Source organism: Perna viridis, chromosome 8, assembly GCF_037379345.1.
Source record: "Perna viridis isolate PV_CMFRI_1.1 ecotype Kerala chromosome 8, ASM3737934v1, whole genome shotgun sequence".
Taxonomy (NCBI): Eukaryota; Metazoa; Mollusca; class Bivalvia; order Mytilida; family Mytilidae; genus Perna; species Perna viridis.
In genome coordinates this window covers 4691007-4708080 of record NC_142452.1, presented here as the reverse complement: position 1 = coordinate 4708080, position 17074 = coordinate 4691007, and the positions used below count along the sequence as shown (strand labels likewise).

The following is a 17074-nucleotide window of genomic DNA, read 5'->3' as shown; positions in this document are numbered from 1 at the left end:
CAAAAAGTCCATGGGCTGGGAAGGTTCACCGTGCAACCCCTCCCCCCCATCAACTTCCAGGAGTAAGGCAAGGTGGTGTTCTGTCTGGTTTACTCTATTTGGTTTTTATAAATGATATAATCTGTGAAATAGAAACATGTAATAGAAATATGGGCATTTTCAATCTTAATAGTTGTGCTCCAGCTCTTGCTGATGACATAGCGTGTATTGCAACGTCGCCGGTAGCGTTACAACGTATGTTAGATTCGGTTTTAGATTCTCTAAAAAGTGGCACTTTACCTTAAATGCAAGCAAGGCATGTATAGTGCAATTTTCGATAATAAAGAAAAAAGTCAGATTTTTCATGGAATATTGGTGATGAAACGATTCCGTGTTCTGTCAATTATTTGCATCTTGGTATAGATTTGACGTCCAACTTTAAATCTAAAAAAGGACCGAGAAGGCATGTAGAAAAGGAAAAAAATGTTTATTTTGCTTTAAACGGTGTCTTTTTACAAAGAACAAATCCTATGGTATTATGTAGATTATACAAAACTGTCGTATTACCAAGTGTAATGTATGGTTGCGAGTTGTGGAACAATCTCAAGAGTGGAGAAATATCATTTCTGAACTGTTTCCAAAATTTTATAGTTAAAAGCATACTTCATTTAAAAACTGCCACCAGATCAGTTATGTGCGAAAGTATTGTTGGCCTATCACCAATAGTTAGTTCTATACATAAAAGAAACCATTTTTTTCTTCAGAAATTGTGTTCTCTTAACAGTACGTACTTGACAAAACAAATTTTCCTAATGAAACTTTTTTTTTTCTGTCTTATGGATAACAATAGATATCAATACGGTGCTATTCCAGATATTGTGAGTATCCTGTGTACCTAGGAACTAACTAAATATCTCTCAGAATATGTAAGGGAAGAGTCTTTCTCTCAAAATCACGATGGAAATCAATTGTACACAAAGCAGTAGATGATATACAACTCAATGACTGGAGAAATCGCATTTTAGCCGATCCCAATTTAAATCGTTTTGCGAAAATTCATAACACTGTGTCAATTGCGAGTTTCTGGAAAAATGCAGTCATTTAAAGACATTAGAAATGCATATATTATTACCAAACTCATAACTGAAATTCCTTATTTGACGGGTCATGTAGTCTGCGATGTTTGTAACCTCAATTATATTGATGGCAATGTTCACGCGTGTTGTGCTTGCTCCTGCACCGAGGGCATACCGTTGGATATGGAGTGAGGTAATTATAGAGATTTTGAACTGCCACTGTGTCTTGAACTATTTTCATACGACGACGAAACGTTATTTCAAACTCTTCTCGGTCATGAGCCTATATTTAGTTTCGAAAGCGATGATTATAAGTACTTTGTTCAACTATGCCACTCGCATGTTGCACAATGTGTCGCCAAGTTCGGCCGATCGACAAAACTGATTCTTTAGTAATGCAGGACGTGTCATTAGCAAATTATTTATTTTATGAGATCGCATTGTATGTAGTATGTGTGATATATATGTATACTTCCTCATCAATTGTGTTTAGTTCTCCTCTCCTTTAGTTGAGTGGGTGCTTAATATACTGCTTCATTTTATAATCTCATTTATGAGGAAATAAATATATGAATGAATGTATGGGAATTTGGAACTACTTTACTTGAAAAATAAGTTAGAACTAATATTTATATGTAAACCTCAATTTCACATATATTTTTTTTAATGTTATGCTTGTAAAGTCTTATTACTGAATATTTATTTATTTAGAAGTTCCATAAATAACAAGAGTGTTATTGGCAGTGTAGGGAATCAAAAGACTTTTTCAATTATCGTGAAAAATGAAAAAGTTATGGTGATTTTAAAGTTGATGCCCAATGTCACTCGAAGGATTTTTTGCCAACCAAGACCAAATCACAGGTAAGTGATGACATCACGAAAATTTCTCATATTGTCAACTAATCCTTTACTCCACTTGATTAACTGCTTCCAGATGTCAAATATTATTACACAAGCATGGCAAATTTAAACATTTTTTTTTTATAAACTGTCGAAGTTAAGACCATTATTTTAGTGAAACTCTTGGTTTGCATACGAAAAGGAAATGTAAACATTTAAGCTGACTCGTTGAATCAGGGACGTATAATACGAATTGATCCAATTAATCGCGGTATTCTAATTAATAAATTGTTTTCTAACGCAGAGAAACATAAAAAATAAAAACTTTCATTGAAAGATTAATAATGAATAAATACGCATTTTCTACACCTCATCGAGGTCTCCTGCTGGTAATTGTTCCTCCTTAGCCTTTTTCGTCGATCAGTGGAGAATTCGGTATTCATTGAACTGTTTGTCTTCTGCTAAAATTAGATTACGCTAAACACACTCACCCAGTTTTTGAAGAAAAACGCGAAATTTTCCACACCAAAACAAAAAAAACCAAACGAACGAACAAAAAACAAACAAACAAACAAACCAAGACAACACTTATACGGTATGTTGAATTCTGCCATATATGTTGGGATCGTTGTTTCTATCATTCAACAGATCACAGTATGGATTTGTCTGAATGTCATTGTCAAGTACACAATGAGATCTTAACGTTATATCAACGTCTTCTGATTGTTGAGTTTCTAAACGCCGCAGATTCAAGTTTGTAACGTCATTAACAGCATAGCATCCGTTGTTTACTGTCCATGTGCGTTTTTGCCCTTCTGTGGATCTATCCCAATTTGTGGTATCAACGTATTCTGTCTGCTGGTTTTCTACTTGTTGCCTTTTCAAGTTTATATTATTACTAACAGCATAGCACCCGTTGTCTACTTTCCATGTGTCTTTAGATTGCTTCCCTGTGGCTTTATTCCGTTTTGAGGTATCAGTGAATCCTGTCTGCTGGGTTTCTACGTGTAGCCTATTCAAGTCTAAATTATCATTATCAGCATAGCACCCGTTGTTAGAGGTCCATATATCTCTTGATTGTTCTTCTGTGTGTTTATCCTCTGTTTTTATGTCCTTAATTTCTTGTTTCTTGCTTACAATGTAAGCTAATGATAGTGTTATCAAAATAACAAGAAAGCATACAGCAACGAACATCCCTATCCAAGCATACAGGTTAAATCCTAGAAAAAAATGTAACCTATAATATAAGTTTATTAGACAAACATATAATTGTTGCGGCAATTTATTTAAATGAAGCGATATAAGAGCTCGTCCTCATAATGTAATGTATTCATTTTTTCTTGCTTTAAGTGTAAATGTATATCAGTTCTACATGTATGTGTATTTCCGATTATTTTGTCTACGTTTCTACGAGTTTCATTTGTCTTTAACCCCGGGCGTTAGAAGTTATTACTCGAAGTTAAAAAAAAACCATCCTTAAAAAAATAAAGGAAATGGCAGATATCTAAACTTTAAAATGACATGGCAGCCAAAACCTGAAAGCAAAACACATTTCAAAAACGATATCCCACTGGTGCGATTGTTTAGTCTGGGCTACGAGTACATGTAAGACATAGAAATTTTGTCGTATTGAGCTACACCATGATCATGTGTTTTACTTTTGTAATAGAAATACATCTTCATATTAACTAACAAACGCAATTAAAAAGCTTCGTTTTTGTCACATTTTAAACCGAAAACACATATATTGTATAAAACAACAGTTCCTTTGGCATTCCCGACCAACAGAGTGATATTTTAGAACTAAATGCAATATCAAAAAGGCATTTTGAACAATTGATATTGCCAATAATTGATCTCTTCTTCATTTTGAAAACATTTTGTCCATAAATTGTCGTATTAGGTAGTTTTTCGACAGATTTCAAATTGAATGGAATTTCATAAGTTGATCATATTTTGGTAAATAAATCTAAGAAAATGACTAAGTACTTTCTGTTTTGTATGGTACTGTGTTACCGGAGTCATACCTTTTCCCTCTCCACTAATGAGATCATAAGTAGTCATACCTTTACCCTCTCCAACAATGTGATCATAAGTAGTCAAACCTTTACCCTCTCCACCAATGTGATCATAAGAAGACATACCTTTACCCTCTCCACCAATGTGATCATAAGAAGACATACCTTTACCCTCTCCACCAATGTGATCATAAGTAGTCATACCTTTACCCTCTCCACCAATGTGATCATAAGAAGACATACCTTTACCCTCTCCACCAATGTGATCATGTTTTGATTCTTCTTTTGTATCTGCAACGAAGAGTGCGCTATAAATACCTTGGTATCATATGTATCTTACATGTCAACGAAATTAAACTTACAAGCTATGTCTTTCTTTTGAAGCTAGTTTTGATAGAGGCTTGCATCTATTTCACCTATCATATGTAGGCATTATAACTGAGAGAGGCTTGTATCTATTTCACCTATCAAATGTAGACATTATAACCGAGAGAGGCTTGCATCTATATCACCTATCATATGTAGACATTATAACCTTTGCCTGATCTTCTACATTTAAATCTGCCTACTACAAAGCAATCGTCTATTCAGTAGAATATTTGTTATTTCAAACTTCTCCATCGCACTCAGTACTGAACCTAACATCTTCAAGCATATCAATACCGTGCAACAAATTGAGCTGCCATACGAACAATATTCCCATCCTAACAAAGTAATTTGTAGTAAATCAAGATGCGTTTATTTTGTATGCTGAGGAGATTGGTAATATCAGCTCTGCTAGCCAGGGTGTGAACATTTTCAAAAGGCATGAGGACTACTAAATAAAATCTGAATCTCTTTCCAGAGTATCCCCGTGCAGGTCCGGGTGTTAAAAGAATAGGCCTGCAGCAGCGCTAAGCTTGTCGTAAAAGGCGACTAAATAGTGCTCAGAACCCTAGCCGGGGGCTAGGGCGCTCTGCCCACAGAGCAACTGGGATGTGTGCCCCAGGTGGTGGAATGGGGTACCCCTGGCGTGTTACATGCTGGGGTTGTCAGGCTATAATACGGGAAACCTGACCACAAACCATAGTGGTGCACCGTGTTGGGAAAGATGCCACGTTCCTCGCACGTTAAAGAACCCTACTGTGGTATTCCCCCGGAGTAGGAACCATAGGGCTCCGCCACAGGAGGCTAAATTGCCCGACCCTACCCAACTCTCCCTATTTCCAGTGGCAATCAAAATTTGTCGACCCCATTGTCCTTGTGTCCCATCCCTTTTTCGTTTCATCATCATTTCATGCTCATTTTATCATCAATTTCATGTTCATCGTCTGAATATAGCTGAAATATTGCTGCTCGGACGTTAAACCCCAACAAACAAACAAACTTTCCAGAGTACTGTGCATATTTGCATAACTGACAAGTCAATTTACGCAGGATTATGCAGGACTATGCAGGACACGGCTTATCAAATTTACAAACGAAGCTTGTAATGATCACACCAGTAAAAGATTTAATAGGTCTTGATAAAACATAACAAAAGTTTACAGATTAGAAAATAAAATAAACAAGAATCTACCATCCATGTCAGTACTCCGTAGATAAGGAAACGAAACAAATGCACTTCAGTTACAGAATTTTTTATTGACAGAATTGGTCATCGGAAAGTAAAATAAAACATGAAAACAAAGATTAACAAAATCAGAATTGTGATCCAGACCTAGTCCTTTTACAAACTAACAATGTACCGGAAGTAGCATGGAACAATATCTATCTACACATGTACAAAAAACATGTACCTTTAGAGTATGTTTCTTGTGGAGGTGAATCATGTTGAGGATGCAAACTCTCCGTAAACTTTACGTTACATGTAATTCCAACCTTAAAACAGATTTGTTAATAAAAGAAACACTAAAATTACAGTTTGAAGATGTGAAAATTAAGAAAGTATACAATAATTCGTATATGTCAAACAGTACTGTGATAAACCGAGCTTAACTTACCTGTTACACTCAGGTTAACATAACATGTAATTGCGTATTCGTTGACTCGGCTATCACATCGATATATCCCTACATCTGACATCTGAGTTCCTTTAATCATCAGATTAAACTCCCCTGTTTCATCTCCCAATATGGTATAACGACTCGATCCATTGATGTTAATATTTATATCATTACCATTTGATAGTATTTTACCAAATCGGACCCATTGTACCACTGAGTCTGTTGGTCTCAAGTCACAAAGTAGTGTAGACCTTCCACCCACTGTTCCGATCACTGTGGTCGTGTTCGTACAATTTAGAACTTTAAGTAAACAAAACTTTGACTAAACATATAAATAAAAAAGAATGTCAGTCGGTGAAGAAATAGTAAACGAAGAAAAAGACAGGTAGCCCCAAGAAAATACATGCATTGTTAAACAAACACTAGCTATTATGTACCTGTATCTGTATGCCACTGAACATTCATTATGTTATCCCTGAATAAGTATTTTTGTTTTTAAATGATCTACAATATATTTTTGTCTAGACAAAATGTTCTTAATATAATGCAAATGTACGAAAAGCGTCAAAGTACAAAATACTACATGTATGGTAGATAAAAGTTATAGAGTTCTATAACGTGGAGTGAGTTATAATCTTACCTGAATATGGCAAAAAGACCCAAACTAAAGTTGTACCAAGTAGGAGTTTTCTTTGTGTTCTTGTGAATAAATCAAACTTCAGAGTATAAGCTAAAAGATGATGTGTAATTACATTTTTGTATTTACAGTGGAAACAAACTGCTACATTGTACTGCGTTGATCATTCTCTTAATTTCCTAAACTGTCATGGAGGTAGCAAGCATTGATTTTCTAACAATGATAGTCTACCATTAATATGAATTCATTATTTTCATGTATTTAGAAGGAGTTTGAAGAATTAAAACGCACAAAACGAAAAGACAAAAACAAAAACAAAACAAAAAGCAAAACATAATTTGAATACAAAAAAGGTCTTCCTTGTAGTATAGACATAAAAAAATATTTCAGTTTTATCGACAAATTGCTTCATAAATGGGAGGCCTACGGAACAATGGAAATCATTCCGAATATGCCTAATGGAGTAAGTTAGTGGATGGGACAGTACTCCTGGATATAACTGTGTGCGTACTAAGTAATTTCGACATGTCTTTTAGTATATATACCAAAGCCTTTCGTAGCGATACGGATTTTTGTATCGTGCTAAATTAAAAATTCTTTCAAGGTACGAATATTTAGTATGTATATTATTTCAGCAAGGTCTTACGGTAAACATAACAACCTCGTTGATCATTAAAAAGAAATTTGTTCATGATGTCGTAGAGTACACATACTCCTTCTGTGCACCTTTTCCGTATTCCCAGTTAAGCATAAATGATTCCGGGATGATCATTTATGCTTAAATATATATATATGGTGTGTATTTCCCTACAATCTCATAAAACAAAAATCGGTTTATCTTATCAAGTAGTCCTTCGATAAATCGGGATGTGAATATATTTGTTCGAATTCTTTTAGGTATTAAACTTGGAAACTATACTAATTTGGACTTCTTTTGATAGACTTACAGGCTCGAATTCTCGTTAGACAACATTTTCGTTCGCTTGGGCGATACCTTTTATCGTCAAGTTATTGAAATTCCCATGGCGACCAATTGTGCACCACTTGGTGATTGTGGATCTTTCTATATAATTATGGATCGAATTGTTTGGCAAGAATAGGAAAATACCCTTCAAAATAACATTTGGTAGAAAAAGTTTAATAATGCCTTCAGATATTTGGACGATGTTTTGGCTCTTAACAACGACGACTTGAATATAAGTAATAAAGATGTATATTCAACAGCATTTTCTTTGAACAAAGCAAATACTGATAATTAAACATGTCCGTTTCTTCGTCTAAGTATTCATATCAATAATGGTAAACTTAGTATTAAAATTACTTTTCTTTCGCTATCATTAATCATAACTATCTGTTGGATGTTGATGTCCCATTGTCACCATCATATAGTGTTTACATATCACAATAGATTCGATTTGCTCGAATTTGTAACTATGTTTCGGATTTTCACGAAAGTAATCTTATACAAACGAAAATTTACTACATGTACATCAAGGTGTTCGATATCACAAGCTCGTAAAAAAAATCTACAAAATTGTTCGACCCATAAACTGAACTCATTTTCAAAAACAGATGTACGATTAACACGTGTGGATATCTCTCAACTTTTATTTCCTGGCAATATTCTTTACAAAGCACGGAAAGCTCAATGCTCACCCAATAAGTTGACTAAACCTTGAAAAGACTCATTCGTAAAGGATATTATATGTTATTCCGGCCTTAGACAGGGTATATAATGTCACATTCACAGCTTATGATTTATATTCCATGAGCCAATATTTATATACCCTTTCTAAGACCGGAATAAGTATTATTTTATAGTGAAAATCGCGAAATAAAAAAGTTTTTACTCGTACATTGAGTGAAGTCTCTATGACACCTTTCTTATACTTATCTTTTTAATCTTTACATTTTTTTTGTATTTTTTTCATTAATATTCTTCCGAATTGAATTTTTTTTCTTAAAGTAATTGACACAGAAGTACATGTTTCGTTGCGCCTGTTCCAAGGTCAGAAATTTCTGGCCTCTGTATGTCTTGTTTCCTTTTCATTTTCAGTTTACTTTTATGTTGCTGGAGCCTATAAGGGCAACCTTTTCGCTGTACCAGTATGTCTATTTGGCTAGCCTGCCTTTTGGTGTTGAGGTTTCATCGTCGTTTATTGAATACCCACGGATGGCACTGAGCTGACATTTTTCGTACGGGGGAGTTGTAGTCGCTCCATATTCACTCTCGTTATATTACATTAATTTCGTCTTATTTTTGGTGTCTGGTATAGTTTTTGTACGTTCCAGCATTTTTTGTAACCACAATTAGAACGAGGGACAGGTTATGGAACAATAACCTGTTTCTCGTTCTAAATGTGATCTTGCTTTTACTTTGATGTAGTTGTCTGTCCGGTACTTACATTTCAATCATTTTAAGAGGGGGCGAAGTTACAATGTATATGTTTATTTGATAATAATACAAAAACAAAAACGCGCTACAAACAGTTAACGTTTCTGTCCCGTACGGTAGGCTATTGGTCTATTTATTTATAAATTTAAACGTAGTACTAAAATATTAACAGCTTGCTAATATGTAGTTGTACATGTACATATATTTTATCTTCTAATAATTCTACGTGTTCTAGATATCTTCATTTTAACTGATGGTCTCTTGATCAAATTAGGAATTTGTCTTCGTTGACAAAAAGATGAAGATTGTGGGGTAATATTTTGTTTTCTATTTAGATGCAGGAGTTTGAATGAAGAGCACGGTGATGTCACCATTGACCAATCGCTAGAGGGTACATTGATTCTTTCTAGACATTAATCTAAAACTTGGAGTATTTTCCGAATGTCACTTACTATAATATAAAAATAGGAGACGTTGTATGACTACCATTCACCAACATCCAAGCAACGAACAATTAAGTCAAGTTCAGATTTCTTCTTGTTTTGCAAGTAAACAATGGAGAGAAGATGTCCTATTTGGATGAACTGAAAAGTGTCAAATTTTTATACCAGAATATGTTAAAATTTACATTGAATATTTCAGATAACTGATATCCTTCATCAGCATAAAACTCATATTCAATGTAAATTTTACCATCTTCTGGTGATGTTAAACATATTTAGACGTATATTTAATTTATTGTTATGTTTCGCATCGTTTTTTAACGATCCATCACCCCGTAAGAGTGATTGTTGAATTTTATTTAGACGATTAATCTTACATATATATATACAACGTCTCAGAATGTGACGACTCTATTCGCTACACTGCTCCATCGGATCAAATTGATACAGGGAAGATAACGTAAACTTATAGAAGGGTCTGAAAAATTCCCAACGATGTTAGAACTGTCAAATTTGCGATGCAAATTTTTGGTCGTTCCCTCCGCGGGACTCGAACTCGTACCGCTGTGACATCTAGGGCAACACCGCCTGCACTAAATCCAGCGCCCTAGACCACTCGACCAGCTAGGCTATATAAAAATATAGGATTTAGTGCAGGCGGTGTTGCCATAGATTTCACAGCGGTACGAGTTCGAGTCCCGCGGAGGGAACGACCAAAAATTTGCATCGCAAATCTGACAGTTCTAACATCGTTGGGAATTTTTCAGACCCTTCTATAAGTTTACGTTATCTTCCCTGTATCAATTTGATCCGATGGAGCAGTGTAGCGAATAGAGTCGTCACATTCTGAGACGTTGTATAATATTGATTTGTTGTGACATGCATCATTAATTTGATCCTCCATCCTACATAATAACACCTAGATGAACTGTCCCGTACTACCATACATCGTGTACTAAGTTACAGCCCTAGATTAATCCTACGAGGAGGAATGACCCGGCCAGCGAAAGCGATATTTTTATATAGCTTAGCTGGTCGAGTGGTCTAGGGCGCTGGATTTAGTGCAGGCGGTGTTGCCATAGATGTCACAGCGAGTTCGAGTCCCGCGGAGAGAACGACCAAAAATTTGCATCCACTGCATCGGATCAAATTGATACAGGGAAGATATGTAAACGTATAGAAAGGTCTGAAAAATTCCCAACGATGTTAGAACTGTCAAATTTGCGATGCAAATTTTTGGTCGTTCCCTCCACGGGACTCGAACTTGGCAACACCGCCTGCACAAAGTCCAGCGCCCTAGACCACTCGGCCAGCTAGGCTATATAGCTGGCCGAGTGGTCTAGGGCGCTTGAGAATGTTAATACAACTTTTACATTGATACTTGCTTACCTTTCATAATCATGACCTTCGTTCATCTGTGCAACGTGTTTTTTTTTTTTATTATTTCCTTATCATGTGTTTTAAAAACAAATCTTCCTCATATCAACACTGAAATTATTTGAAACAATCGGTTTGCTTGAGTACCGAGTTCCTTGTTTATATTGAGAATTTACGGGCAATAATCGATATACATTATGTATCATATGAGGAACTATCTTTGAATTAATTAAAACAATTAAAATTATTACTTATTTCGAGGAAGGAATGTTTATTTATTTTTTTCTTAATTAATACAGATGATAGATATTTTAAGAATATAACTTTAGAACACTGAAATATAGTAGATACTTATCATATTAACATTTTTAAATGTAGAACGTAGAACAAAAAATATAAATAATGACCGAAATCTAAATCGACCAGTATTGATCACTGTGGGAATATTGGCCGGGCGGTTTCAAACTAGTAAAAACCTGTGCCTGATTTTGCACGAAATTATCAGTATATATAATAATATTTCCCAACAGGAGGAGGTTTCTGTACTTCTGTACTTGTAATATATTGCATTTATCAAAGACTGTTATGATTGGTTTCCTTGGTTCCTTTTCAGTTGTCATCACGTAGAAGTTTCACTAGATGTAGTGAGAAGAAAGCAAAAATAAAACTTTTTTTGTGCTGGTACACTATTAAACATGAAGCAAAGTTCGTAACTCTCAAGTGCTGGTACATGTATCAGTAGCATGAAGCACCTGTTTGTGTATATGTCAACATCTAAAAAAATATACAAAACTGAATCCCGATTTCTTAGCAAATTAATTTGCAAAACATAAGAGATGCTTGCATTGTTATCTTTACAAGTGTACATATTTGTGAAAAAAAAACATGCAGAAAAAATGAATGAAATGCACATAAATTATTGAGGGCTGACAAGTATAAAACACTCAGCTTATGAGAAATAGTGATTTATCATACTCATGGGGTATGGGTTCACTAGTAACCTTTTTGCTTTGGAGAGAAGAAAAGATGGAATTATACTCAAAGTCCATCATATTTCCTGTATTAACCACATCTCTATATCCTTGACTTTCCAATTGGAATCTTAAATCCCTCAAATCTATGAGTACTTTTTACGACACGAGTTTGTATCCTCGTTTGCATTGAAAATTTCCTCAATAAAGGTAATCATTTATTGTAAAAACGTGCACATTTTCGACAAGTTCAACCTAGGCCCTGATTTAGACAATAATGACAAGGACAAGTGTTAGTAAATTATTTTCGAAAATTAAAAATATAGACTTATTTGTTGATTTATTCTATTACAAACAAATTCCCTGTAAAAGTGATCGCACATAAGGAGAAGCTTTTTGCTCCTTCCTTTAGATTAGGCACTTGTTCAACCTCCTCCAGTCCGCGGGATTCATTTCTACTGCACGCATTTCCAACCCGAAATTTCAAAGTCTGGATCCATTCTTACTTTGCAAATTCATCTAATATTGATAGTCAGTGATTCCCAGTGGATTTCATATTTTTTAAGAAATGCTGATTTAAGTGTAAAGTGTCATGATTTGAGAACATACAGGCACACAGCCAGGAATACCAAAAGTAACAGTACAAAAGAAGATCCAAAAATACATTGATAAACAAGTAGTATAATATGCATTGCATTAAAACAAATGATTATTTCTTTAAAATGAGTAAGTTTTTGATCGGTGTATTTAGCTTACAATTTTGTTACATGAATATTTTTTTTTGGATAAATTTGAGGTCTTCCTTGACTCTGTGCTTCAGCACTTTGATTATTAACATTGAAGTCAACGGGGACAAACAGGGTTAGAATTAAGTCTGTTTATTTTTCGACAGACATTATTTACTTTTTCAAAAACTCCTATCGGCCATCTATTGTTCGCTAACTTTTACTTCGGATATAAGTATTTAGTTTCATTTTTTCAATTGTAAACTCTTGAATAATTCAGCTACAAAATTATGTGTCGTGAAAATTCACTGAAAATCCGTACGTTTCGTTATATCCCTAGATATCTTATTCGCTTCATCGTACGCACTTCTTGCTAACTGGTCGGCAATCATCTGGCCCTCTTCTGATTCTCTTATGACGTGGGTCCATGTAACATTTGAATTAATATTCAATTTGCCTCTGTAACTCTTTATTTTTAAGGGCAGTGTTTGTGCTTTTAACTTTCCAATGGTTTAATCTCAAGTACTCAATTTCTTTAGTAATTTCACGGATTACGTATTCACTATCGGATTTTATCGGTTCATTGATATTTTCCCGATTTGCGTTTTTAAAGCTTCTATGGCAGCAGTTCCCTTTTTGTGTTATCAGTTTTAACGTAAATTTCGTACGTGACTGTTGAACCGATCTTCCCAATCCGTCGGCACCAACCGTCAATATAGACGCACATCTTTGGCTTTACTTTCCCGCCATTTCCAATGTTGACGTTAGAAACCTTTATAAATAAACCATTTTGAACAGTTTTTCACGATTATAGATATACAGTTCTCTAAATATTCATGAAATCGACATACGAAATGTCCAATGTTGTTTTTCGGTAACCAGGAAGCGGCAACTCCGAATTCTTTTTTTGCACTTTCAAGTTTATATTCCATAGAATATACACAAATTAATGTTCAATATCCAAAAACTAGAGGCTCAAGGGAGTCTGAATCGCTCACCTGGTTAACCATTTGCTTATTTGAAAAACTTGAGGAATGAGACAGGCTAAGTTAAAATCAACTAAATTGTCAAATGCAGGAAATGCTTTTCATAGCATTTTCATTACCTGAACCAGAATTTTGCTAAAGGCAACAATTTTTGAATTTTTTTCAAAAACCCCTATGTTCCATTTTTAGTATAGGCAGCCATATCTATTCACGGATTAAAAATCACAACAGTCATTTTGAGCACAATACACTAAAGAACTATTATGCTTATTAATTTCATCCAATGATCTTAAATGGTTTTAGAGGAGAAGATTTTCAAAGTTGTACATGTGAAAAAAAAAACAATAAAAACTGTTTCAGGAGCCGTAACTCCTACATCAGTCAATGAATGGCTTTGAAAATTTCGGCATTGGTCCTTCTCATGATGCTGAACAATTTTACCCATGTCAAAAATTTGGTAAAGGCAACGGTTTTTGCGTTATTTGCAAAAACCTACCATTTGACCCCTATGTTCTATTTTAGTAATGGCGGTCATGTTTTTTCAAGAATCAACAATCCAATGGTCAATTTGTGTGCGATACCCTAAGAAACAGAAATGCCAACTTTCATTGAATTCTGCGCAATGGATTTTGATTTTGAGAAGAAGATTTTCAAAGTTGCACATGCGAAAATACAAAAAAAAGTGTTTCAGTTGACCAATCGTTTTGCAAATTTTGGCATAGGTCCATCTCATGATGTTGAACAATTTTACTCCGCCAGAAATTTGCTAAAGGCGACGGTTTTTGAGTTATTTGCAAAAACTGCAATCTGACCCCTATGTTCTATTTTTAGTAACAGCGGCCATGTTTTTTCATGGATCAAAAATCCCAATGGTTATTTTGTGCAGAACACTCTAAGGAACAATCATGTTAAGTTTAAAACCTGTCAGTCCCGTAGTTTCAGAGGAGAAGATTTTTTTTTTTAAATTTGTCCACGATGACGACGTCGAAGACGATGACGACGACGACGATGGCATAAGCTCACTTGGCTTTTCGCGATAAATCGCGAAATTCGAGCAAAAAGCGACGTCACAAATTGACGACGATATAAAAGTTTGCGCCATACAATGCGCATAAACAATAGTATGATTTGTCTTTAAATTTTAATTCGTATTGTTATATAATAAAGTTATTTAAAAAAGGAATTATAAAAAAGTTACCTGATTATTCCTTTTACTACTTCTTAGAAACCGTAAGAACCCTTGTTATTGAAAAAAATACATTATTAGAAGAAAATAACAGTAACAGAAGTGTCGACAGCGGTAAACCTTAGACCACATGAAATTACAGCACACGAAAACAGTAAAAAAAATAATGGAACAGTCGAAAAAATCTATTTCACAAAGCAGAGGGTAAACCTTTTTGCCCTGGAACGTTAGGTCCTATGAATAGAACAGGCATTTATGTCAGTTATAGATCGATCACTGGTCCATTAGTTTGGAGGTCAAACTCCAAGCAAGGAGCCTATGGAATTTTACTACAATAGGAAGAAAAAAAAGATAGCCGACGCAATAAAATGTGTTCTCTTCACTTATAATTCCTACATTTAACACAGGAAATAACACATTGCATGCCATTTAAATTTTCGATGCAGTTTTTTTTTCGAACGCCACTAAGTTATCAGTATTGGGCCAATCGGAAAATAGAATTGCGATCAGGTGAATTGCGGTTCCATGGAAGAGCGTCTTTAAGGTCAAAGGGTAAAAAGTGAAACTATACCGACTGCGTCGAAAAACCCAAAGGGAAAATCAAATTTGTCAAATTTGTCAAAGATTTAAGATGAAAACTTCCCTTTTTCATCAATTATAAAATGTAGTTCAATAATAGCAGATGTCAATGTCAATCGCTTTTATTTTAATAATCGTATCGTTTTTTAGATGAATGCAGTTATTCCATATACATTTTTTAGTGATAATTATTATTTCATTTATGTGTTTGTTTGTTTGTTTTTGTTTTTGTTTTTTTTGACGATTACTAACTAACTGCTCTTTTAAATTCAAAATGATTACCAGGTAAGCCTTTGAAATTATAAATCCAAATGTTAATAGATATTCAGTGCTTAAATAGCACCTGAACGAGGGTGTCCACTGTCAACCTGATATATATGGCATAATGTCCTGATCTTCTTTTGTTTACATCAGGGCAAGTGTCACTATTTGAATACTATAGTTATGGCACTATCTATGCACTCTGACATATAAATGTTAAGATACATTTTTGTTTAAGTACATATATGTCCAGTGTGCTGGACTCGTTTTTCAATAAACGGTCGGCATTTCAATGGGAACAAATTGCGCTCCTCTACTTGCTTACCTACCGCTTTACTCTGCAAGGGTATTAAAGTACATTGAAAGCTTTTTTTTTTGCTAGTGGACATAATTTTCTATTGATTTTTGTGACGACAGAATGGCGGGACCGCAAAAAGTGGCGTATTTGGAGAAAAAAAAACTATCGAATGCCGTCTCTTTAGCTTTAGGAAAAATAAGAAAGGTTTGTCAAAGAAGTAACAAAAGACAAACGTATCTTATTTTTCGGTTAAAATTAATTGGAAAGCGAATTTTGAAGAAAACTGTTCAAGTGTTTGCTACCCTCACCGATCTTTCGACCAATTAACGGCTTTTAACCATTCATCAAGACCAATGCAAAGCTTTTCTACAATGTCAGTTCAGCTGTCAACACCTGTCTGCATGTCTGGTTCTAGGAACTCGGTCAGATTTGTAACTAATGACGAGAAGGGATAAATGATAGGTATTTAATGTTAATTTCTACGTCAGATCAATGGTATTATCAGCCAAACAGCAATTGAAAGTAATTTCGTGACCCCAAAATCCTTTGAACGCATTAGCAGTGACCCAAATACAGTCAACTCTTAAAATTGGTGTCGTAAATTTTCCGGGAATTTTTTTATACCCGCTTACCGTAGTAAAATAAAAGTAAAATATTAAATGCATAATAGGTATGTAAAATTTATCAAATTCATTTGAAAACATGATTTTTGAAGTTGACTAAAAAAAATAAGTTAATATTGATAACCAATAAAAATGAGAAAGCTTGGACAACTTTCTCAGATAGCGAAATTTCTTATTTCAAGTTGTCCAATGGAAAAGCTGACAGATTTTCATTTCACGCCCCATGTTTATTGATAGAAGTAAAACTATTAAAAACAGCCTATAGTCTTTATGTTTCAAATGGTAATCCATTTTCAATGCCAAATACGAGCATTATTTGCAAGAGTCCGAGGTTTGGTGTTGGGCCATGTTGAAAAACATATTATTTAAAAAAAAAACTGTTGCCTTCACAACATTTTTAACTTATACTATCAATGTAACTCCTATAAAACCACATTATCCTTATTTTATGTAGGTTGTGTAAATACATTGACTTAATACATGAAAACACCCGATATATTCATGTAATCAACAAGTATTCGTGGCTAACTTGGTTTATTATTGGTTAATATTTACAGCTACTAGAAGTATTGTGCCTAATAAATTGTACCTCCCAATAAATTGTACCTCCCAACAAAAATAAATTGTACCTCCCAATAAAAACAAATTCTCATTTCAACACACATGTTACACATACTTTTAAACAATGGTTTCAT

At 34.5% G+C, this 17074-nt stretch overlaps 1 protein-coding gene across 3 annotated transcripts; it reads right to left on the bottom strand.

Annotated features, from left to right (window-relative positions):
• Positions 1–1738: 1738 nt before the first annotated feature.
• On the bottom strand, positions 1739–10899 carry LOC148609029 (uncharacterized). Of its 3 annotated transcripts, none has more exons than XM_088540915.1 (6): positions 10763–10866; positions 9383–9514; positions 6539–6628; positions 5896–6198; positions 4079–4204; positions 1739–3115 (listed from the first exon to the last, which is right to left on the bottom strand). In XM_088540915.1, the coding sequence occupies exons 2-6, from the start codon at positions 9417–9419 to the stop codon at positions 2484–2486; spliced, it is 1188 nt and encodes a 395-aa protein (XP_088397041.1). In that variant the 5' UTR covers positions 9420–9514; positions 10763–10866; the 3' UTR covers positions 1739–2483. The 3 variants fall into 3 exon arrangements, with proteins under 3 accessions (XP_088397041.1, XP_088397043.1, XP_088397042.1); XM_088540917.1 differs by having other exon boundaries at positions 4157–4204; XM_088540916.1 differs by lacking the exon at positions 9383–9514 and having other exon boundaries at positions 10763–10899.
• Between the last annotated feature and the right edge of the window lie 6175 nt (positions 10900–17074).

Bases quoted from the DNA above. Each gene is read 5' to 3' on its own strand.
- LOC148609029 (XM_088540915.1), bottom strand. From the start codon at position 9,419: ATGGTAGTCATACAACGTCTCCTATTTTTATATTATA. The intron at 6,629-9,382 runs GTAAGTGACATT...ATCATCTTTTAG, and splicing joins TCTCCTATTTTTATATTATA to CTTATACTCTGAAGTTTGAT. The intron at 3,116-4,078 runs GTATGTCTTCTT...ATTTTTTTCTAG, and splicing joins CATTGGTGGAGAGGGTAAAG to GATTTAACCTGTATGCTTGG.